General features: G+C 42.4%; 1 protein-coding gene across 9 annotated transcripts in view; it reads left to right on the forward strand.

Moving 5' to 3' along the window:
- The window catches only part of RNF20 (ring finger protein 20), a 120,040-nt gene that overhangs the window by 92,835 nt on the left and 2,148 nt on the right, over window positions 1–25,057 (forward strand). For 7 of the 9 annotated variants that reach the window (XM_080667341.1, XM_080667340.1, XM_080667342.1 and 4 more), the window contains 18 exons: window positions 700–854; window positions 6,604–6,771; window positions 6,923–7,070; window positions 7,266–7,448; window positions 8,853–8,971; window positions 12,546–12,692; window positions 12,865–12,942; window positions 13,136–13,255; window positions 14,437–14,616; window positions 15,767–15,902; window positions 16,212–16,333; window positions 16,454–16,824; window positions 18,238–18,355; window positions 18,928–19,077; window positions 20,674–20,886; window positions 23,451–23,576; window positions 23,746–23,886; window positions 24,890–24,991. In XM_080667341.1, coding sequence (XP_080523467.1) covers window positions 700–854; window positions 6,604–6,771; window positions 6,923–7,070; window positions 7,266–7,448; window positions 8,853–8,971; window positions 12,546–12,692; window positions 12,865–12,942; window positions 13,136–13,255; window positions 14,437–14,616; window positions 15,767–15,902; window positions 16,212–16,333; window positions 16,454–16,824; window positions 18,238–18,355; window positions 18,928–19,077; window positions 20,674–20,886; window positions 23,451–23,576; window positions 23,746–23,886; window positions 24,890–24,991 — 2,777 coding nt within the window. Of the gene's footprint in view, window positions 1–699; window positions 1,385–3,481; window positions 3,542–6,603; window positions 6,772–6,922; window positions 7,071–7,265; window positions 7,449–8,852; window positions 8,972–12,545; window positions 12,693–12,864; window positions 12,943–13,135; window positions 13,256–14,436; window positions 14,617–15,766; window positions 15,903–16,211; window positions 16,334–16,453; window positions 16,825–18,237; window positions 18,356–18,927; window positions 19,078–20,673; window positions 20,887–23,450; window positions 23,577–23,745; window positions 23,887–24,889; window positions 24,992–25,057 lie in introns of those variants that run through there. The other 2 variants (XM_080667347.1, XM_080667348.1) reach the window with 2 other exon arrangements.

Consider the following 25,057-nt stretch of genomic DNA (forward strand, 5'->3'; position numbering starts at 1 on the left):
CAAGGGAGGGCAGTTGGGAGGGACCAGGCCTGCAAGGGAGGTCAGTTGGGGGCGATCAAGCCTGCAGGGGAGGGCAGTTAGGGGTGACCATGCCGGCAGAGGAGGGAAGTTGGGGCGACCAGGCCTGCAGGGAAAGGCAGTTGGGAGGGACCCAGGCCTGCAGGGGAGAGCAGTTGGGGGGGACCAGCCCTGCAGGGGAGGGCAGTTAAGGGTGACCAGGCCTGCAGGGTAGGGCAGTTAGGGGTGACCAGGCCTGCAGGAGAGGGCAGTTAGGGGCAAACAGGCTGGCAGGGGAGCAGCTAGGCATCAATAAGGCTGGCAGGGGAATGGTTAGGGGGTGATCAGGCTGGCAGGCAGAAGTGGTTAGGGGCAATCAGGAAGGCAGGCAGGCGAGCAGTTGGGAGCCAGCAGTCCTGGATTGTGAGAGGGATGTCCGACTGCCCTGATCCCCACCGGGATCGGGCTCATTAGGGATGTCCGACTGCCCTGATCCCCACCGGGATCGGGCCTAAACAGGCAGTCGGACATCCCTCAAGGGGTCCCAGATTGGATAGGGTGCAGGCTGGCCTGAGGGACACCCCCTCCCCAGTGCACGAATTTCGTGCACCGGGCCTCTAGTTTTAACATAATAGGCGGTCTCTTTTTATTGTTGCTTTCCTAGAATATCTAACTTAAGTTTCTGTCTTTTTTCCCCTCTAGGAAAACAGCTATCATCTTGTGCCACGATGTCAGGAATTGGAAATAAGAGAATGGCTGGAGAGCCTGGCACATCCATACCTCCGGAGAAGAAGACAGCTGTTGAAGACTCAGGGACCACAGTGGAAACGATTAAGCTCGGGGGTGTCTCTTCAACGGTATGTGGAAACAATGCCATGAGAGTGTGCTTTTCTTCTGTCAGTTACAACCTGAAAGTAAAAAATTTTGGAGGCCTTCTGGAGTAAGAGGAACTGATTTGAAAAAAAGAGGGAAATAAAAGAGCCAAAAGTAGGTCTGTTCAGTTCTGAAGAAGAAATACTGACATTTGATCTTTATTTTCAAAGGTGTGCTTATATTCTTTGGAGAATCTGGTGCCTCATACACATCGATGATAGGTATTTAGCAGTGGGAAACTACATTCATTTTTCATTCACTGAAAAATTAGGTGCCAGGTACTAAGAGGTAATGTAGCAAAATCATAGAAAGAGTGAAGACTCAGAGTTGGAAGCCCGACTGCCTGGAATTGACTGTCAGTTCCATCACTTCTGGCTACATGGCCTTGTGTTAGCCTCACTGTGCCTCTTGTCTCCTTGTCTGCAGAATGCACTTATAAATACCTATCCCATTGGGTTATTGAAAGGATAAAACAAAAGTCCTTCTTAAGGATTAAAATACTACCTTTAACATGGTAAGTACTCAGTACATTTGAGCTATTAATTATTGGGCCAGATATTCTGAAAATAATGGTGAATAAAACTGCCCTTGCTCTTATGAAGTTGACATTTTCATTAGACTATTGTACTCCAAAAGTTAATAGTAATGTTATGTGTCTATTGGACATCAGAAGCCCACTATAATAAGTTTTGGTTTAGATCAAGAGTCGAGTTTGTATTTTGGAACTCAGCCATGGGGATATGCTGTTAGAATGCTTTACATTTGATAGCTTATGAAACCACATCTGTTATTTATTTGAATGGAGGCTGAGGATCAGAGAGAATAATAGGAGCATTCAGAGTAAATTGGTGAAGTGTCATTTCCGAGTTTGTCTGGGGTTCAAGTACTGCTGCCAGAAGGTGATTTTTTCCTAGTGCTCTCTCACATCATGTATCCCAAAGATGTTTATTCATTCAATAAATGTGAATATTTGTTAAGCATCAGTTATTTGCCAGACACCATGCTTTACACTAAGCATAGCTCCTGGACTACAGTTTGTAGGATGGCACTGACAAGGGAATAGACTGTTAGAATAGAGTGGGATGTGTGCTGTTCTTAGGGATAACCACATGTTCTAAGGCAGTGGTTCTCAACCTTTCTAATGCCGTGACCCTTTAATACAGTTCCTCATGTTGTGGTGACCCCCAACCATAAAATTATTTTCGTTGCTACTTCATAACTGTAATTTTGCTACTGTTATGAATCGTAATGTAAATATCTGTGCTTTCCGATGGTCTTAGGCGACCCTGCTAGCGGTTCTCAACCTGTGGGCCACGGCCCACAGGTTGAGAACCGCTGTTCTAAGGGAAGCAAGGCACACATACCAGTTTGGACTTTATCCAGAACACAGTGAGGGGCCATTGGAAAGTCTTCAGCAGGGAAGTAACTAAGACTCCAAAGTGTGCTTGAAGTGGAAACTAACAGTGTGAATGGAGCTGTCCACCACAGCTGTGCTGAAATTGGCAGGCTGATGGGAGATGGCATGGGCACTAAAGTGCTTTCTACAGGAAGCTATTGCAGTAATCTTGATGCGGGATCATGGTGGTTGGACTACTGTGGAGGTAATGTCGGCAAGATATGCTGATGGATCAGATGAAGCATATGAGAGAAGGGCAGCAAGATGACCCCGGGATTTTGGAAGCATGGCATTTCCGCTTACTGAGATAGGGCAGAGTGTGAGAGGAGCAGGTTTTTGGGAGCTGTGGAGGATGAAACATAATTTTAATTTTGGATATGTAAGTTTGAGATATCTATTAGACCTTCGAGTGAATAGGTAGTTGGACATAGTAATATGCAATCTGGGGAGAGGTAGATATTTAAGTCCATGAGACTAGAGGCTGGCCTCTAAGGAATGAGCATAGATAAAGAAGAGATCTGAGACGGAGCCCTGGAGCACTGCAACATTTTGATGTCAAGGAGATAAGAAGGGACTAACCAAAGAGACAGAAAAAGGGGCCAGTGAAGTAGGAGGAGAACCAGAGAGAGGGGTCCCAGAAGCCAAGGGAAGAAAGTGTTTCTGGAAGGACTTGATCAGGTGCTGCTGATGGGTTGGGTAAGAGGAGGACTGAGTGGTAATTTAGCCTTAAGCTCACTGGAGACTTGACAGGAACTGTGTTCATGGAGTGGTGATGATAGAAGCCTGGTTGCACTGAGCTTAAGAGAACATAGGAAGAGAGGAATTAAGGAAAAGAGGGTAAAGACAATGTTTTTGCAGGGGTGTTGATGTAAAATAGAAAATGCGGCAGTAGCCAGAGGGAAATGTAAGGTTGAGGGAAGGGCTTTTGTTTTTTTGTTTTTTTTTGTAGGAGATATAGCAATTATGTAGATAGAAATGACTGTGTAAAGAAAGAAGATAAAATTGATGATGTAGCAGAAAGAGGAGACAGTTAGTGGTGTGATTTCCTTGAAGAATGGGGGAATTGACCTTAACTGGAGCAGTTACCAACAAGAAGGAGGAAAGGGATAGATATACTAGTAAAGAGGTCAGTAGTTGTTGCTATGGGAGATAGATGTGAACGTTTTCTTCTGATTGCTTCTATTTTTTTTTTTTTTTTCAGTGAAATCAAAAGCAAGACTCATCTGAAAGTGAGGATGGGGGAGGAAGTTTGGAGGTTTGAAGAGACAGGAGAAGGTATGAAGTAGTTGTCTTAAAGAGAATGAACTAGAGAGGTGGAGTGGGGTTTCTGTGCAGCATTGAGGATCTTCTTGAATTTGTGATCATGAGTTTAAAGTGAGAGCAATCAGCATGGTGCTTTCTTTTCTCTAGTCACATTAAGCTGCGTGGAGGTAGGCCTGTGTGGAGTAGGAGCAGAGTTGGATGTTACCAAGCTTGGGGTTTTTACCAGGCAAGTATGATGAAGGAGAAGGTTATAAAAGGGCATGATTATAATGACTAATGATGAAATTTAAGTGTGATAAAGAAGGAATTGAAGTGAGAGGAATGAAGGACATCAAAAAGTATAGGACCAATAGATTGTAGATCCTGGAGGAATTGAAGAATTGTTGGAGTCAGGAAACTAGGGAGAGTAAGCTGGAATATGGGTGGTAACTGTGGAGAATGGGGTGTTTGAATTGATCTTATATAGAACATACAGGTACAGCTAGGACTAACTGAGAGTTGGGCGAGTGAGGGAAGTAGAGGAGCAGATCACTGGAAGAGAGGAGGTCAATGACTTGGTCCAGTATTCATAGGAAAGATCATCAGGGTGGGAACTGAAATCAGTAAGAATTTGGACAGGAGTTAGTATTGCAGAGATATGATAATCTAGGGCTAAGTCTTCAGGAAATGTTGGGAAGGGACCTGGGCATTTATAGATGAGTGCAGCAAGGCAGGGTGGCAGGTGGTACAGACCAATGGCATGAGCTCTGCAGAGCTAGGAGGTTTTAGGGAAGAAGGTGGGATAATGGCCTGGGAGTGGCAATGGGGAACAAGGGGAACACCTCCCCGTCTTTAGATCCAGGTCTCTAAGGGGGGTGGGAGGGAAACAATCACTACTGGAGAAGCCTATGGGGAAATGGTTTTTTCACCCAAGTTTCAATTACTCAAGAAGGAGAAGAAGTGCTCAGAAAAAGAGGTTGAAGATATAGTTTATTAACAGTATTAATAAACTGTACATTGGGAAACTATTGACTCTTTTGGTATATCAAGCATGTTTTAACCAATATGGAAGAGAAATGAAAAACAAGAAATTGGAGCTCTAATAAATAGTTCTTACCTTAAAATATTCATTAATTCCTAGGTAAAGTAAAAATCTCCTTTCCAGTCCTGTTTTTTGACCTGGAGTACTGCCTCCCCTTTCTCTCCCCCTCCCCCACCCCCCCCCCCCCCTCCCGAACCCTAGGGAAGGGGCTAGAGAGAAACAAGTTAAAGATATTGACAGGACTGTGGAATTACTGATGGAATGATGTCATTGCAGAAACGGTTCTGAGCCCTAGTTGAAGTTTAAGAATATGTGCACAGGTTGGTTAGTGGTGTGAAAGGGGTCAAGGAGATGGGGAATTGAGGAGCTTCCCATCTGATGCCTTTTGTTTTCTGTTTAAAGTGGGAAGCAGATTTGTCTGCTTAGTGTGACGTGAGAGAAGGCAGGGCGTGGTAGTTTGATATTGTTTTGATGGAGAACAGGAGATAGCTCCCTTGTTAAAGAAACATTTCCAGAGAAATTTCAAGATCTATTTAGATTAGGAATTTATTTTATAAAGGCAGCATTCTCCCTGATTTAATGACCTTATTTAGAAGTCTCAGCATACTGGGTACAGGAAAGGAATAGTCAGATATGTGGATTAATTCCAATTGGGGCTTGTTCCCAGAGGTGAAATAAAAGGATTAGCGCAGAGAATTGAGGGGCCTGATAGGCAGTTTGAATAACTATACTGTAGGGCAAGCATGTCAAACTCAAAGGCTAACATGGGCCAAATACCAAGGTTTAAGTTTATGTGGGCCACAAAAAAAACAAAAGCTTAAGTTTTCATAGAAACATAGGTTTATTTTGGTAAAGACATGCTGAATACAAAGGACTGAAATAAATGAGTAATTGTTAATATGAAATAATAGAACATTTTAATAAAAATTAATATTTTTTCTTGAACATTAATTTACCAGATACTGAATAACTGCACAAATTAATAAGTGTAACGCAAATAAACCTATTTTTCTGGTTCTCCGAAAGCGAAATATTTCCTGTTGCGCACACCAAGCAAGTCAGTACAAGACTAATGATGTGGCAATCAGTTGCTAAAATATTTGCTGCTAGTATTAGTGGAGAGAAATGGTGCACCTGTGTTTAAGGCCCATAAGGGAAATGAATGCAACATGATTATAGTAATCAGTCATTAGCAAACGTTGTAGTTCGTTATTAATAATTAGGTATAACAGGATATTGTAAAAATTAGGTTATGAAATTTTTATTAAAACGTTTCTTACATACCGTTATATTGGATGGGCCATAAAAATATTCGTTGTGGGCCGAGAGTTTGACATGCTTGCTGTAGGGTATAGTCAAGGTATGGAAGATAAAGAGGGGACTGATAGGGAGGAAGGCGACATTTCAAAATGTTGGAGATCTAGTTGAAGATTGGTGTATTCGGATAGGGCGTGAAATACCTGGGAAGATACGGTTTTATTCAGGGAATGAGAAGTTGAAATTTAAGATTTGAGATGTGGCATGGTCACAGACAAAAGTTCAAGATGTGGCTTTTGAAGTGCATGACTGAAGCACAGTAGAAGAGAGAATCATTGGAGTTAAGGAGTCCAACTACAGCCTAGTAGGTGCTAGAGGATGTAGCTTGTTCACATGTGGACATGTCCACACATATATTGAGGCCTGGGGTAGAGAAGGTTCCAAAGTCTTGAACGAATGAAGGGCAATGCTTAGGTGATAGAGGACTGTGGATCGGGGTAGAGATGATTTGGCAGGATGGTGGAGCCTCACAATAGTAATACTTTGTGGACTTGAGTAGAACAGTGAGATGAGTGAGGTCGAGGTTCTAATATATTTCTTTGTATCATTTTCTCCTCCCATCATATAGACCCTTTATTTCTTCTGCTCCTACTACTTATCTAATTATTTACTGTAAACCTTTAAAAAAGAAAAAGCTTTATCTGTAGGAAATACTAACTAAAGAGGCCTTGTTGAATTCAACAGCTGATTGTCTAATTTCATTGTGGAGACTAATAAGATTGATTTCCTGGGGCAGGAGGAGTCAGACATTCGAACACTGCAAGCCAAAAATCGCAAGTTGGCAGAAATGCTGGATCAGCGGCAGACCATTGAAGATGAACTCCGGGAGCACATTGAAAAACTTGAACGAAGACAGGCCACTGACGATGCCTCCCTGTTGATTGTCAACCGGTACTGGAGTCAGGTAGCTAACTGTCCGTTTGCTCAGGTTTTTATTTGAGCATTTTTGTTCTACGGAGCAGCACTCTTCATTTCCAAAGTTGTGTCTTTGTTTTGTCATAACTGCCAAATTTGTATCATTTTGTTTTTTTATAACTGTACCTAATCTTCTCCAGTTTGATGAAAACATCCGTATCATCCTTAAACGTTACGATCTGCAGCAGGGTTTGGGGGACCTTCTCACCGAGAGAAAAGCCCTTGTTGTGCCCGAACCAGAGCCGGACTCTGACAGCAATCAGGAACGGAAAGATGACCGCGACAGAGGTGAGTACTATCAGGGACTCACCACCGCATGCTTTATTATTATTATTATTATTATTATTACTATTATTATTTTATTCGTTTTCTTTTTTTTTTCTTTGAAGAGCCTTGCTTTGAGGCTTTCCATTTGAGGGGAAAAATGAGTTTTGATATTTCCAGTTGAATAATTTGGGGAGGGGCTTCTTTTTCCCTCTTCAGGGGAAGGGCAAGAGCCAGCCTTCTCTTTCCTTGCTACTCTGGCCAGCAGCTCCAGTGAAGAGATAGAATCTCAGCTGCAGGAGCGCGTGGAGTCCTCCCGCCGAGCTGTGTCCCAGATCGTAACTGTCTATGATAAATTGCAAGAAAAAGTGGAGCTCCTATCCCGGAAGCTAAACAGTGGAGGTGAGGCTAGATCCAGGAGATGGGGAGCAGAGGGGGAGGACTAAGAACTCACCTTTGCATGCTAATTTGTTCTTACATATTTATTTTTCATTAAATTTCTTGGAATTCTGATGTTCAATGTTACTGGTTACGTCCTTACTGTGACATGCTGGTATTTTATGAGTGCTTCACATTTTGAGCCACATGGCAGTCCTATAAGAAGCTGAGGAAAGACTTTATCAGCCCATTCTGATACTCTATTAATAGACACTTTTAGGAGTAGTAGAATTAATTTTATTATTTAAGAAATAGTCTGTTTCTGTATATTTGTGTAGTGTTTGCCATTAATTTACTAGTGATAAGTATTTTAAATATTGGTAATTATATTTTTTAAAATTTTTCTTTGTTGATTAGATATTGTTTTTTTTTTTAATTTCCAAGAGTCAGGTTTTTTTTTTTTTTTAAATATATTTTATTAATTTTTTACAGAGAGGAAGGGAGAGGGATAGAGAGCTAGAAACATCGATGAGAGAGAAACATCGATCAGCTGCCTCCTGCACACCTCCCACTGGGGATGTGCCCACAACCAAGGTACATGCCCTTGACTGGAATCGAACCCGGGACCCTTCAGTCCGCAGGCCGACGCTCTATCCACTGAGCCAAACCGGTTTCGGCAAGTCAGGTTTTTTTTTAAATGAAATATTTTGTTCTTTTTAAAAAAATATGTTTTTATTGATTTCAGAGAGAGGAAGGGAGAGGGAGAGAGAGATAGAAGCATCATTGATGAAAGAGAATTATTGATCAGCTGCCTCCTGCATGCCCCATGCTGGAGATTGAGCCCACAATCCAGGCATGTGCTTTGACCGGGAATTGAACTGTGACTTCCTGTTTTATTTGTCCATGCTCAACCACTGAGCCAAGCCGGCTGGGCTATGCTCTTTATTCTTTATGACTTTATAGGTGCTCATTTGAACAAGGTAATTTCTGCCCTCTAGCCCCCTTCTCTCCCAGCACAGAGACGCTTCATGTTGGTATTAGTGAACAATAGGAATTTGTGGTAGCCTTATAAAATAGAATTTTATTGCTGTTAAGTCTGACAGATTAGAGATGCCTCTGTCTTCTAAAATTGTTTTAGATAATTCTGCCTTATCTGAATAAAGTTATAGAAACTCCCAATTTCTTTTATTAAGGCATTTTTGACTCTATAGAAAGGGATGGGAGTTAGGTGACCTTAACAGTGATCATTTCCTCACAAAGGTCACCTAATCTCTGGGTAATTAATCTATCTTGTGAAGATAATGAAAACCAGCCTAATTCTTGAAGTTTTCTGGAAAATAAAGTGAGATTTCATGTTAATGTTTTGGTGGAATATGCAGTTCTAAAATGTGACACTGTAGATGCTAAACTAAAGTTCTTCTCCCTCAGATAACCTGATAGTGGAGGAAGCAGTGCAGGAGCTGAACTCCTTCCTCGCACAAGAGAACATGAGGCTGCAGGAGCTGACAGACCTCCTTCAGGAGAAGCACCGCACCATGTCTCAGGAGGTACTTGGCCTAGTGTCTGTGGCAGACATTGACTCAGAGTTCTGAGTGCTGCAAAGGTCAGCTTACTCTAGAAAGTCTCTTTATATTGAGGAGCATGCAGGACATGCTAAAGCAACCAGCTCAGAGAAATCAAAATCTGAGATATGTAAAAGGAAGATAATCATTGAATGTTTCTCCTAGTCTCTTCCTGTTTTTTAAACTGACATTTTAGGATCTTAGTCTTTAGGAAGAAATACTGTCATGTGGGGTTTTGCAGAACAACACACCAAACCCCCAAATAATGAACTACCCCAAATATAAAAGACCATGTATAATGTTACTGAGGAATGGGTTGGTAGAAATTCATCTGAGAATGGGGCAATAGGAAATACTGCATTATTGATGACCTAGAACTTGAGGAATGTAGGTTTTCAGTCCAAACTTGTACACAAATGGTGCATGTTCAAACCACAATTTGGGTATGTGCTTATTTACATAAAACTAGAGGCCTGGTATGAAATTCGTGCAGTCAGGGGGCTGTGGGGGGAGCCTCAGCCCAGATTGCTAGAGGGCTCAGGCCAGGCCGAGGGACCCCACTGGTGCACCATTGGGGCCAGGGAGGGACTGAGGGAGTGCTCCAGGGCATGTCTGGCCCGTCTCGCTCAGTCCCGATAACCTACCGGTTGGAGTGTCTGCCCCCTGGTGGTCAGTGCACATCATACCAACTGGTTGATCAGCCAGCTGTCTGCCCCCTGGTCCGTGCACGGCATAGCAACTGGTTGACAGGTCGACTGTCTGCCCCCTGGTGGTCATTGCACATCATAGCGAGTGGTTAAGCAGCCTTAGGATATCATTAGCATATTACACTTTGATTGGTTGAATGGATGAGTGGACACTTAGCATATTAGGCTTTTATTATATAGGATGACTAAGTGATGATAGGTCTTACAAGACTCTTCTGATTCTCTTGATTATCATTTTAGTTTAGAAATTTGACCTACCTTAGTTTGGCCACCAAACTCTTATGTTTATTAATAATTTAATAGTTACCATTTCCTCAGTGCCTAACACTTGGGTGCTTTATACATATTAATTCCCATTTTACAGCTGAGAAAACAGATTCAGAGAGGTTGGTGACTGGTCTGAGGTCACACAGTCACAAAGTGATGGAGCTATGATTTGGATGTAGGTCTGTTTAACTTCAAAGCTTGTGTTCTTCATTTGCCCTTGTTTCCTAAACTCCAGGGCCAAGGTCCCTGCTGGGCTGGTTGCATGAAAATCATCTGGGAAGTTTATAATATACTAGTGACCCAGTGCACAAAATTCATGCACATTAAAAGGGGATTAATTAGAGGAAATAATTTAATATTGCTATTTGCCCTTTCTCTGTAATAGAAGTGTCAGAGATGAAAGAAAATTAGTAAAATGTATATGAAAACCTTCCTCCTGTCAGAGTCTGGGGCTCATCATGGGACCCAGAATCAAGTCCCCGCTCACCCACATGCACCTCAAAATTGCGTGAGACCCAGACCCGGCTGACCCCCTCACCCCCCATTGGGTTAGATCAGCCGTGGGCAAATTACGGCCCGCGGGCTGGATCCGGCCCGCGGGCCGTAGTTTGCCCACGGCTGGGTTAGAGTGTCGGCTGTGCTCCAAAGGGTTGTGTGTTTGATTCCTGGTCAAGGGCACATACCTAGGTTGTAGGTTTGATCTGGCCCAGTTGGGGCACACACAGAAGGCAACCAGTCAATGTTTCTTTCTCTCCCCTCTTCCTTCCCTTCCACTCCCTAAAAGTCAATGTAAAAAGTATAGGAGAAAAAAAAAGAGTAACTTTGTGGTCACATTTTAAGACAAACTACTTGCTACCACGATGAAAGAACCTACCTCTTCCAGGCCTTTCCCAAGTCTCACTTAGCTTTACAAAGCTGGAGAGGCACATTACTTTGCTCAGCTGAGCTGATGTCCAAAATGGCTCTCGTGGCTTGTGTTACTGCTACCAGTCAGCTGGGAGCTCCCCTTAGTCCACCGGAACACCTGCATGTCGCTCTCCAACGTGGCACTTTCAGGGTAGTTAGACTCCTTATGTGGCAGCTGGCTTTCAGAGAGTGAACCGCAGGCAGAACCTTCATGGCCTTTCAGACATAGCCTCAAAGTTATGTAGCATCATTTCCACTGGGCCTCTGAAGTTGACTCAGTTTCAGGAGGAGGAAACAGTGATCCCACCTCTTGACTGGAGGACTGTCAAAGAATTTAGGGGCCACATTTTATTTTATTTTTATTTTTATTTTTTTAAATATATTTTTATTAATATCAGAGAGGAAGGGAGAGATAGAAACATCAATGATGAGAGAGAATCACTGATCAGCTGCCTCCTGCCCGCCCCACACTGGGGATTGAGCCTGCAACCCAGGCATATGCCCTTGACCCGGAACCCTTCAGTCTGTAGGATGGCGCTCTATCCACTGAGCCAAACCAGTTAGGGCATGGGGTGGGGCAGCACATTTTAACACCAACACAAAGGATATGCATAGATTAATGTGAGCATGTGACAGATTCATAATTAAAGCATTAAATAGTATTAGCTGGTGTGTAGTTCCTAAATAAACAGAGAACACCAAAAATTTTTGTATCTCTGTTGTACCTGATTCAAGATTGTCCTGGGTGAGCTTAAAAAAGAGAATGGAAGCTTTCCTTTTGTTCTCTTTGGGTATCATTTGCAGAAATGAGAAGGGAAAGTTAGGGGTAAAGATAGGTGTCTTTTTCTGACTATGTATTTGAATTTTTGTCTCCTATACTATGTGTCTGAAAAAAATAATATTATCTTTTGTCTCTTAAAAAATACACATTTGCCCTAGCCAGTTTGGCTCAGTGAATAGAGCATCGGCTTGGGGTCTGAAGGGTCCCAGGTTCTATTCTGGTCAAGGGCACAGGTTGCAGGCTATTTATGCCCAGGTTGCAGGCTCAATCCCCAATAGGGGGTGTGTAGGAGGCAGCTGATCAATGATTCTCTCATCATTGATGTTTTATCTCTCTCCCTCTCTCTTCCTCTCTGAAATCAATAAAAATGTATTTTTTTTTAAAAAAAAAATTACACATTTTCTGCCGAAACCGGTTTGGCTCAGTGGATAGAGCGTCGGCCTGCGGACTGAAGGGTCCCAGGTTCGATTCCGGTCAAGGGCATGTACCTTGGTTGTGGGCACATCCCCAGTGGGAGGTGTGCAGGAGGCAGCTGATCGATGTTTCTCTCTCATCGATGTTTCTAGCTCTCTATCCCTCTCCCTTCCTCTCTGTAAAATATCAATAAAATAAATTTAAAAAAAAATTACACATTTTCTGATGGGATTCTATTCTATCTAGAGAAATGATATTTCCCAGAGGTAGAAAAAGTATTGAATCTTAAGTAGTCTTCCTTGTATGAGAGTTCTTAGAGACTTCCATGATTGTAACTGACTCAGAACTGTTAAAAGAACCTGTCATTTCATTTTTATACTCATGCATTGGGAAGAAGGTATTGATGTGAGGCATTGTTTTTCTAACTTGGTTTTGTTTTTTTGTTTTTTCTATGCTTATTTGAATGCCCATCTTTGGGATGCAGTTCTCCAAGTTGCAGAGTAAAGTGGAGACAGCTGAGTCACGAGTATCTGTCCTAGAGTCCATGATTGATGACCTGCAGTGGGATATTGACAAAATTCGGAAGAGGGAACAGAGACTAAACCGACACTTAGCAGAAGTCCTAGAACGGGCAAGTGCTATTTCATTCATAGTTTGGAGACTAGAATCATTTTCAGGAGTCTGCTCAGAAATGATGGACTTGGGTAGTAGTTTTTGGGGACAAACAGATTCCTTTGAAAGTACTTTGCTTACCAGATTGAAATCTCGGGTCCCTCACTGAAGAATCTTTGTCTTCTCTGTAGGTGAACTCGAAAGGTTACAAGGTATATGGAGCGGGGAGCAGTCTCTATGGCGGCACAATCACTATTAACGCCCGGAAGGTAAAGTCTCACTCACTCAGGATGTGTTTTTTGCCCTGGTGTCAGTGTTGTGCCAGGTACTGGGATTGTGTTCACAGTGGTCGGTCTGGTGGGGTTTTGGCAGAAGAGTGGATCAGTGAAGACGGAAACTTAGGAATGGGAATGACTTAAAAATTCTTTGTTTCCATTTTACTCTTTTCCTTCACCTCTCCAGTTTGAGGAAATGAATGCAGAGCTTGAGGAGAACAAAGAGTTGGCTCAGAACCGCCACTGTGAGCTGGAGAAACTTCGGCAAGACTTTGACGAGGTCACCACACAAAACGAAAAGCTGAAGGTAGGAGACACAACTCTGACGGGGAGTAAACTGAAATGGTTTTGCTGACCAACTCATGTCCATACTTGTGAATTCTCAGAATTTATGAGGGGAAATTGGTATGTTGATTTATTTCCTTATATATTTACTTAAATATTTGTACCTTGCTTCCTTCTGAAAAAGATTGAAAGCAATTTACAAAGATATATAGACTGAATTAACATGTTGCAATTGTTGAGAAAAGTGAGCATAGGATAATATAGGGTGAGGATCCAAAATGGATTTAAAAAATGGGACTTGTATACCAGATATATGCCAGGAGCTTGTGCATACTGTAGGAGGGTAGGCCACTCACATGTTAGTAATTGCCAAAGGTGGGCACAGCATTTGGCTCTGCAGTTTCTAGCTGCCAAAACAGAAAGAAACCTGGTCTGTGATCCTGTTGGTTTGCAGACCTGCCCATTGGAATTTACTTTCCCCAGTAAACTGGGGGGAAGAAAGTGGATTCTGAAAGTCTTCCATTCCTCTTTCAATCACAGCCACCTGTCTTTTGTAATTTGATTGATTTCTAGGTAAATAAAGGTGTTTGAACTGAAAAACACACAAAAACAATCTGAGTTAAATTAGTGGAAGCGTTTGCGTAACTAAAGCAGGCAGTTACTTAGGAGAAGCATAACTATTTTTGATTCAATGTCAAAAATATTTTTCTGTGATTATTAATAAAGAGAACAAGTTTGTGACTGGGGTCCTCAACTATGTTCTTAAAGTAAGCATCCTGACAAATTTCGTAGTGCTCATCTCCCTCTGAATCTGGCAAATTTCATAGGCTTTTCTAGAGTCCTTGGATCTAGGCTGACACATAATGTAGAACACTTATCAAGTAAAACAATTCTTGGGTGGAAGAATACAGGTACCAGGTACTACCTCTTGGGTGATCTGATTTAATTTGGGGTAGATTTTTACATAACTAGAAGAGTGGGTAGAACTACTTTATAATCTTCATCAAGCTTGTCTCAATTGCGCAGGACATCAGTGAGTTTAACATTTTTGTGTGTTTTTTTTTTCTTTTTCTTTCCTTATTGATTAAGGTATTACATATGTGTCCTTTTCTCCCCCAAGTTTAACGTTTTATTTCCTGTCTAGTATTGAGGGTACAGATGCTAGGTTATGCTTTGACTTTCTTTTCTTTGGATCCCCCCGAGGTGGAATTGCGGAGTGCAGTGGAGGAAGTGGTTAAGGAGACTCCAGAATATCGTTGTATGCAGTCACAATTCTCCGTCCTCTACAATGAGAGCCTACAGTTGAAAGCACACTTGGATGAGGCTCGGACCCTGCTCCATGGTACCAGGGGGACCCACCAGCGCCAGGTGGAGCTCATTGAGGTAACAGCTGGCTTTGTCTTCTATATATAAGCTTTTCTGCCTCATAAATTTTTAATTTTATTCTCTCATGTGCAGTTAATCTCTTATTCATTCAGCAAATACTTATAGAGTTGCTGTAGGTCTTGCCTCTGCTAGATGATGGGCATCTTGCCATCAAGAATCATACAGGCTAGTGAGGAGAATCACGTCCATTAGAATGCAGTGTGGTACAGTAGAGGCATATCCCACATTTGCAGTGATAAAGGAGACAGAGCATCTGATTTGACTGTGGAACCTTCTAGATTCCACTAGCCAAAGTGAAGTATGAATTTTAAGAATAAATACAAGTTTACTGGTAGATAAAAATAAGAGAAGGGCATTGAGCAGTGAGAATAACAGACATAAAAATAGGTTAGTGTGGGTGGAGCCTTATGTGCATGTTGGAGAATAGTGGGTAGAAGCTGCAGCTCTGCTACAAGCCATTATAGCCTATAATACCTGTGTAAATACTTTTCTTTAAAGACAGAAACCTGTTTAAAAAAACTGATTTCAGAGAGGAAGGGAGAGGGAGAGACAGAAACATCAATAATGAGACAGAATCATTGATTGGCTGTCCTCTTATGGGGATTGACCCAAAATCCGAGCATGTGCCCTGACCAGGAATCGAACCTTGACCTCCTGGTTCATAGGTCGAAGCTCAACCACTAAGCCACACCGGCTGGGCTAAAGGCAGAAACTTTTTATTTGTGTGTTCACTTCTGTATCTTCTATAGTCCTTAAGATAATGTTTTTTTATGGTAGTCAGTCTTTTGCTGTATTTCTGCCAAATGAACTGAATTTAATGTAGTGTATCTTACTTTACATATGTTTATATTTTGTTTTATTGTTTAGTTCTCCAATTAAATTGTAACGTTCTCAGAGTTAGGGGCCATTTCCTTTATTTCTTTAGTATCTTGCTGATTCTCAAATCAGTATTTAGTAGCCGTCTGGTGTACATTAAGTATTGATGAAATTGGAACTTTTCGGAGTAATCTCTCTTTTCTTTGTATTTTTCTTCTTCTTCTTTGTTCTTTAAAGATTGAATTTAGGGAACATAATAGAACATGATGATCTTTCCACATTTTGATAAGAATTTTTTATTTTAATTTTTTTTTTTTCTTTCTGTGTGTAGCGAGATGAGGTTAGTCTTCATAAGAAGCTGAGGACCGAAGTGATCCAGCTAGAAGATACCCTGGCCCAGGTCCGCAAGGAATATGAAATGCTGAGGATAGAATTTGAGCAGACCCTTGCTGCCAATGAGCAAGCAGGTACAACTATTCTTGCTCCTCCCTGCAGTTTGGCTGCTGCAAATGCTTTCCTTGAAAGACACATATGGTCGCCAGGATTTGTTAGTACTAACTGGACCTCAGAAGTCCTAGAGAACCTAAAATCAAATCCTGTAATTCATTTCTGTTCCCAGCCTGAGTGTTTATTTTTAACTCAAATTGGCCAGTTTTGTTTTCATCTTCTGAGAAGGACTCTTGGCAATTCTCCCTGTTTCTTCGAGGTCCCTGATGTGTTCTGTCCTCTCTCCCCTTATCACAGTTCTTCATAACATTGCTGTTGCTGTGTTTAAGGCCCCATAAACCGGGAGATGCGCCACCTCATCAGTAGCCTCCAGAATCACAATCACCAGCTGAAAGGGGAAGTCCTGAGGTATAAGCGGAAACTGAGAGAAGCCCAGTCTGACCTGAACAAGGTAACTGGGAGGAGTAGAATAAGTATTATTTGCTATTCAGTTTGTAAAGCAGTTTTCGAGTGAGGAAAGCACTGTGGTTGCCATAAGTGATGTGCTTCTCCCATTTCTTTGTCCCCCCAGACACGTCTGCGCAGTGGCAGTGCCCTCCTGCAGTCTCAGTCTAGTACTGAAGACACTAAGGATGAGCCTGCAGAGGTGAAACAAGATCCCGAAGACTGGTCTGCCCAGTCCTCCGCATCGAAGGCATCTCAGGAGGAAGCCAACGAAATGAAGTCCAAACGGGATGAGGAAGAGCGAGAACGAGAAAGGAGGGAGAAAGAGAGGGAGCGAGAAAGAGAGCGGGAGAAGGAAAAGGAGAGAGAACGAGAGAAGCAGAAACTGAAGGAGTCAGAAAGAGAGAGAGATTCTGCTAAAGAGAAAGAGAAAGGGAAACATGATGATGGAAGGAAAAAGGAAGCAGAAATTATCAAACAATTGAAGATTGAACTCAAGTAAGAGCAATGTTTACGTAACTTTCTGATTCAAAAGCTAAGGTTAGGACATCACACATGAAATGTTCCCTGGATGGCATGGCTTATCTGATAATTGTATCACTTTGAGTGTAAATGAGCAGTTAGCGTGGTCTCAGTTCTTGATCAAGTGTACATACAGCCACAATGACCTGCGTGGCTACTGTGGAGTCCAATTCAGTGGTCAAGTCTCAGTAAACCTGGTGGTTGTGGCCTTATTTTTCATGAATCCAAATTATGGGAAGGGGTGTCATGATTGAAGTAACACTCATGAGAATTATGGAAATTAACTACTGGCAGATCACTGGCATTAATTGTAATTTAACTTATATTAGGTAGAGTATGTATTACTGTTTGAACAATATTGATCTGTTTGCCTGGCAGTTAACTAGTTTGGTACATATTGGGTCATTTCAAGAGATTTCTAGGGAGGTTTATTCCTGCAGGCTTTAAATCAGTGCCAGGGGTCCTCAAACTTTTTAAACAGGGGGCCAGTTCACTGTCCCTCAGACCGTTGGAGGGCTGGACTATAGTTTAAAAAAAAAACTATGAACAAATTCCTATGTGCACTGTGGGCCCGGGACAAGTCGGCTGCTAAGCAGGTCAGGCAGCGGCACCCGGCGGGCCGGATAAATGTCCTCGGCGGGCCGCATGTGGCCCGTGGGCCGTAGTTTGAGGATGCCTGGAACACCGTATAACCTCACACATCGCCCCTGCTCTTCCTGTTTAACTCATAACTGCTCTGGTAGAACCGGGTAATTCCTGCTCCCCATTGGTCATGGTTGGGCCTTTATTGATGTTTGGATTTGAGGGACCACTGTGCTTAAAATGTTTGAACTTCCTTGGTACCTGAAAGTATAGTTAAGAGGTTTGATAATTTAGTAAGAGATGAAATTTTCGTCTTTGGCTGATGGTTAATCACTTAACTGTCAAATCTAGGAACAGCACTATATTTTCAACTTTCTCCTTTTTTTCCCCTCCCTTCCTCTTGGCCTCTTTAAGACAAATGTTTTTTTCAAGTCTGGTTCAGAATCATGTGGGTGACTTATTTAAAATACAACCCTGGACCCCTGCCCAGACCTATTGAATATCAGTTTCTAAGAGTGAGGACCCAGAAATGTGCCTGTTTAATAAGGGCCACAGTGTTTACTTGATAACTTTAGAACCTGGTCTGAAGGGAGAAATGATTCCTTTATACAGCTTACTTTTCTGTCCTTCCTGAGTATATCCAGAAGTCTCTTGATAGTTGCGAAAGTTTTGTCTATTAGAGATGTGATGTAAAGTGTAAAATAGAACTGCTGCAAAAATAATTTTGCTCCATTAGAAATTCCCTTGTTCTGATGTCCTTTGTTTTCTCGTTACACCATCCCCCTTCCTCTGCCACCCCCTTCATAGGAAGGCACAGGAGAGCCAGAAGGAGATGAAACTGTTGCTAGACATGTACCGCTCGGCTCCAAAGGAACAGAGAGACAAAGTTCAGCTGATGGCAGCTGAGAAGAAGTCTAAGGCAGAGGTAATCTAGCCTGCCATTACCTGTCATTCAGATTAAAATCGTCATTGTGGGATTTTCCTTCACACTTCTGAAGGCTATGGTTTCTTTGTTTTTAAAGTTAGAGTTTAAAACTTAGCAACATTTTCTTCCCTTTCAAAACCATCTGAAATAGAGATTTCCAGATTCTCCACTAGGTGGTGGGTAAGGTCACCAGAATTACTGGGAATAGGAATAGTCTTTTCAAATGTTTGTATTCCCCCTTACCCCATATAAATCGTTATTATAATGATTCCCTTTTCTGATTACTTTTGGGAAGAATGTCTTATTTTAAATTTTGGAGTCTAGGAAAAAAGGGTGAGAACTATTTTAAAGAAACATATATGTGCACTGCTCAGAAATGTTGCTATGGAAGCATGGAGTGTTGGAATGAAGTGATGTTAAAACAGTGCTGAGATGTGTATATCATTTATCCCCTTTCATAATTCTATAAAGGTTAGTTTGATGTTATGGGCCCTCCATCTGTGCACAGTATTGATTTTTGAAATTTTATCATAGCTTTTCTTTGTTTTTGTGTGATTCCTTTCCTCCTGTAGTTGGAAGATCTAAGGCAAAGACTCAGGGATCTAGAGGATAAGGAGAAAAAAGAGAACAAGAAAATGGCTGATGAGGACGCCTTGAGGAAGATCCGGGCAGTAGAGGAGCAGATAGAATATCTGCAGAAGAAGCTGGCCATGGCCAAGCAGGTGGGCACACTTTCTTTATTCAACCAGCTTTTGAAGTCAGTATTACCTGACAGGTATGCTATTGACAGTGACATTGGCTCTTTCATTTCAGTCTTTGTTTAAATATTTTTTTTCCTATATATGTTGGTTTGTTTAACATTGAAGTCCTTCATCCTGCAGTTAGTTTATTTTGTGTATTTGTGAGACATGAAGTTTACTTTTTACTTTCAAATGGATAGCATGTTGTTCAGAATTTGTTTATTGAGGGATTTATCCTTTTTCTTTTGGTCTGGAATCAGGGGTTATAATGAATATAAAATTAAAATGAAAGATAGAAAATATTATATACATTGTGCTTATAAGTATAAGAAAAAACATGTGCCCCAAACAAGTTATAAATACCCAATATGTTAACCATGGTTGTTTGTGGGTCCTAGAACTGTAGAGACCTTTTCCCTTCTGATAATGAGCATGGATTGCTTTATTTTTAAGTCCCAGTGAATTTATTGACATTCAACAAAAGGATACCAAAAATGGTTGGAAAAACCATATATGTTCACTATGAGGAACACCTTCACTGTTTCTAAGAAATAGCAACATGACAATGAAATGAAGTAGTTTTAATGGTGACTTGATCATTAAGTACCTTTAAAAGAGGAACTTGATTGGAATCTATATACATTCATTTTATAAAAAGTGGGGTTTGATTCTTCTTAAGTCTGTTGATTGCCACTTTTCTTTTTTAAAGAATAATTATTAGGAAATTATACTACTATTGGTTTTAGCACAAGTAGAAAGACCCTATATTCATTATCTTAATAGTGTTAATTCTTCCTAAAGATTTGGAGTGGAGAAGACCCTTCTAGCTATTACTAAGAGTCTAAAAACATGAAAGAAGATTGATAATTTTGACTTAATGAAGGAAACTCCCCACAAAATTTCTATATGGCAAAAATGACTGTTAGCAAAGCCAAAAGATAAACGACCAGCAGGGGAAAAAAATTATCACAAAAGGGCTTATATTTATAATATATATTTTAAAAACTTCTAAAATGATAGGGAAGAAAACACACCAACCCAATAGAATAGGCAAAAGATAAGAATAGTTCACAGAAAAAAAAATACAGATGGTTCTTAAACATATGAAAACATGCTCATAATAACACAAATGTAAGAAAACTATGTCAGATACTGTTCTTCACCAGTCAGATTGTTGTGCAATGCTGTTGGAAAGTTTGTAGATTAAATCCAGTATTATAATTATGGAAAAGTGAGAGAATGTTAGGTTTTGTGTTAGATGTTCTCTTAATCAACTGCTACTGGATCAGTTTTCTGATTCTGGGATGTATAAAATTTTTGTCTGTTGTGACTGACTTGGAGAAGAGATAACTAATGGTGACAGACCAATAGACAGTGCCAGTGGCTTCAGATAATAGGGCTTCTTTTGCATTCCTAGGGCTGACATAATGACAAAACGAAGCTTCTTGAAACTAAGTGTCTCCTTGTCAGTAGGTTAATTTATTTCTGAATGAACAGTGGGGAAGCTTAGCTTCCTGTGCTAATTTTTTTGGAATTAGAAGATTCCATTAAAATGAAGGTTTTTCCTCCTTATTTTAGGAGGAAGAAGCTCTCCTCTCTGAGATGGATGTCACAGGCCAGGCCTTTGAAGACATGCAGGAGCAAAATATCCGCTTGATGCAGCAGTTGCGGGAGAAGGACGATGCCAATTTCAAGCTCATGTCAGAACGTATCAAGTCCAATCAGATCCATAAGTTACTCAAAGAAGAGAAGGAGGAGCTGGCTGACCAGGTTTTGACTTTGAAGACTCAGGTAATTAGAATAAACAGCTTTTCAGAATTCTGTTGAAGTAGGGTAATTTCTACATGAAAATATGCATTAAAAATGATGATTGTGGCATTTTTTTGTAATAGGAAAAACAAAACTAAATGTACGTTATTAGGTTACTGGTAAGTAAATTATATGTCCTTACAAAGGAGTACAGTGTACCAGCTGTTAAAACAAATATAGAACTGCTAAGATGAAAAAATGTCTAAAATATACAATTAAGTGATTTGTTTTATTATCCCTTTTGTGCTAAAAATGCATGTCTTTGTGTGCATAGGCTGTATATTTTTAAAATTTGTGGAAGGTTGCATGAGAAACTAAGAGTGGTTACCTGGTTATCTCTGGATGTTGGGATCAGAGTTTGTGGGTGCATGACTTTACTTTTTACCCCTTAATATTGTTTGATTCTATTTTGTGCATGAGTTTCAAGAAAAAGAATACTTTTGAACCTCTAGCCATTCTGAAAAAGATACACTTGGACTTTCGTTTGAGCTATGATTTACATGTTCTGGTATGAATTGCCAGGCTTTGGGGATTAGTATGGCCGGAGAAGATAAATACCTATAAATGTAATTCCTCTGTTCTTGGCAATTTGGAGAAGAATCTTCTCCGTGGTTTCCTAGACTCTTTGAATCATCAAATACGTATATGTATGTGTACTGATATATATGTGTGTGTGTATATATATGTGTGTGTGTGTGTGTGTGTGTGTGTGTGTGTGTGTATATATATATATATTATATATATACTAGAGGCCCAGTGCACGAGGCGGGTGTTCCCTCAGCCAGCCTGCGCCCTCTCGCAGTCCGGAAGCCCTCAGGGCATGTCCGACTGACGGCTTAGGCCCGCTCTGAGCAGGCCTAAGCCTTCATTTGGACATCCTTAGCGCTGCCGTGGTGGTGGGAGAGGCTCCTGCCACTGCAGCTGCACTCACCAGCCATGAGCCCAGCTTCTAGATGAGCAGCGCTCCCCCTGTGGGAGCGCACTGACCACCAGAGGACAGCTCCTGCATTGTGCGTCTGCCCCCTGGTGGTCAGTGCGTGTAATAGTGACCAGTCGTTCCGCCTTCAGGCTGAAACCAGCTCTCTGACATCCCCCAAGGAGTCCCAGATTGCAAGAGGGCACAGGTCAGGCCGAGGGACCCCATTGGTGCATGATCGGGGCTGGGGAGGGATGTGGGAGGTTGGCCAGCCGGGGAGGGGCTGTGGGAGGGCTCCAGGGTGTGTCCGGCCCATCTTGCTCAGTACCGATCTGCCGGACCCCAGAAGCAAGCTAACCTACCCGTCAGAGTGTCTGCTCCCTGGTGGTCAGTGCATGTCATAGCAAGCAGTTGAGTGGCCTTAGCATATCATTAGCATATTATGTTTTGATTGGTTGAACGTCCAACTGGACGACCGGACACTTAGCATATTAGGCTTTTATTATATAGGATATACACACAAATACATATCCTATCTAATAAAGAGTAATATGCAAATTGACGGTCACTCCAACACACAAGATGGCCGGCCCCATGTGGTCAAAGATGGATGCCCCCATCTGGACACAAGATGGCTGCCACAAGATGGCCTGCAGGGGAGGGCAGTTGTGGACAATCAGGCCAGCAAAGGAGGGCAGTTGGGGGTGACCAGGCTGGCAGAGGAAGGCAGTTGCGGGGGACCAGGACTGCAGGAGAGGGCAGTTGGGAGGGACCAGGCCTGCAGGGGAGGGCAGTTTCAGGGGACCAGGCCGGCAGAGAGCAATTGGGGGCAACCAGGCCAGGAGGGGAGGGCAGTTAGGGGTGACCAGGCCTGCAGGGGAGGACAGTTGGGGGTGACCAGGCCTGCAGGGGAGGGCAGTTGGGGGGGACCAGGCCTGCAGGGGGGGACAGTTAGGGGCAACCAGGCCTGCAGGGGAAGGCCCTTAGTTGGGGGTGACCAGGCTAGCAGGGGAGGGCAGTTAGGGGTGACCAGGCCTGCAGGGGAGGGCAGTTGGGGGCGACCAGGCTGGCAAGGGAGGGCAGTTAGGGGTTACTGGGCCAGCAGGGGAGGGCAGTTGGGGGCAACCAGGCTTGCAGGGGAGGGCAGTTAGGGGCAATCGGGCCGGCAGGGGAGCAATTAGGCATCAATCAGGCTGGCAGGGGAGTGATTAGAGGGTGATCAGGCTGGCAGGCAGGCAAGCAGTTGGGAGCCAGCAGTCCTGGATTGTGAGAGGGATGTCCGACTGCCCTCAAGGAGTCCCAGATTGGAGAGGGTGCAGGCTGGGCTGAGGGACACCCGCACCCCCTCTCCCCGTCCCCCTCCCCCCCCCCCCCCCCCCCCGTGCATGAATTTCATTTCGTGCGCCAGGCCTCTAGTGTGTGTGTGTGTGTGTGTGTGTGTATTGCATTAAAAGTGAAGCTTTTAATTATCCTAATCTTGCATGTGCTTTGCAGGGGTCATGGGTAAAAATCAGTAATAGTTTACGATTTCTATAAGATTCTCTTTTGTGGGCCTGTGAATTAACAGAGCCTAGTCAGTTTTGTTTTTTTCCTTCCTATTTATGTTAAAATCTGATTTTCTTCTTCAAAGGTTGATGCCCAGTTACAAGTAGTAAGGAAATTGGAAGAGAAGGAGCATCTGTTACAAAGCAACATTGGCACCGGGGAGAAGGAGCTGGGTCTTAGGACACAAGCCTTAGAGATGAATAAGCGCAAGGTATGATTGATTGCTCTGTAATCTAAAGTGACCATTAGTCGCAGAGGAACAAGCAAGTATGACACTGATAAAATCATAGCTCACCTTACTCCTTGGACGTGGGTTAGCATTTTACCTCACTGGAAATACTAAAAGGTGACAAGATGACGTTACTGTCCATCCCATGTAGGCAATGGAGGCAGCCCAGCTTGCAGATGACCTCAAAGCACAACTGGAGTTGGCTCAGAAGAAGTTGCATGATTTTCAGGATGAGATCGTGGAGAACAGTGTCACCAAAGAAAAGGACATGTTTAATTTCAAACGAGCCCAGGTAAGAGCAGTTTTTTTCCTTTTTATTTCACTTGTTGGGTGTTTTCTGAGCCGTGAAGTGACCCATCTTGTGGGAGAGTCACTGGTCTAAAGCAGTGGTCGGCAAACTGCGGTGTGGCTTGTGAGCCGCGGTTTGCCTCTCTGTTGACTAATGAGTTTGCCAACCACTGGTCTAAAGTATGTCATTTCCTATTTGACTGCAATTGCTCAAGAGAAAAGACTAAGTCTGTTTTCTTCACTGCTGTGTCCCCAAAGCCTGTCATGATGCCTAGCACCTAGTGGGCATGAAATAAATACTAGAGGAATGAGTTGGTAATTAAGTAGCAACATACTTAGAGGACTTTAAAAGGTCTCCTGCTAGCCCTGGCTGTGTGGCTCGGTTGATTGGAGCATTGTCCCATGCACTAAAAAGTTGTGCATTTGATTCCTGGTCAGGATACATGCCTAGGTTGTGGGTTTGATCCCCACAGGTCAGGGTGCATACGGGAGGCAACTGATAGATGTTTCTCTCTCTTTCTCTCCCACCCCTTCCTCTCTTTAAAACAATAAAAATATATCCCCGGTGAGGATTTAAAAAAAAAAGGAAAGTTCTACAATTTTTCTATTTTTGGCATGTCAGCTGTTTCTTACTATGCTTTTGTGTCCTTATCCATAAATCCGTTAATTATTTAATCCAAATACCTTCAGCTTAAAACTGATTGCCTTAAAATGAAGTATCCCATCAAGCTTTTCATCTTTAAAAATCCAGTCCTTCTCATTTCTTAGACTGTATTTTCACAGTACTGAATGGACCGTAGTCAGGTGCAGCTCCGGTTTGGCAATATGATCACAGTTGCCCGTTCTGAAACAAAAGAAGTATCTTCCCACTTGCAATTCTCTACATTTCTAAAAGACAGCTGGGCATGAAAGGACTTCCCACAATGCTGAAGTTGGAGGGATTATTTTTGTCACAAATGGCAGGTTTGGGAGTGTGTCTGATGGGTAGCCTATCTGTCCTTCCGCAGGAGGACATCTCTAGACTTCGAAGAAAGCTGGAGACCACGAAGAAACCGGACAATGTACCCAAATGTGATGAGATTCTGATGGAGGAGATTAAGGATTACAAGGTTAGAAAAACTGCCTCAGTGATTGCTGTGTGGCTTTTGTTTTTTGGGTTTTTTTTGTCAGTCAGG

The sequence above is a fragment of the Plecotus auritus genome (genome assembly GCF_963455305.1).
Source record: "Plecotus auritus genome assembly, chromosome: 5".
Lineage (NCBI taxonomy): Eukaryota > Metazoa > Chordata > Mammalia > Chiroptera > Vespertilionidae > Plecotus > Plecotus auritus.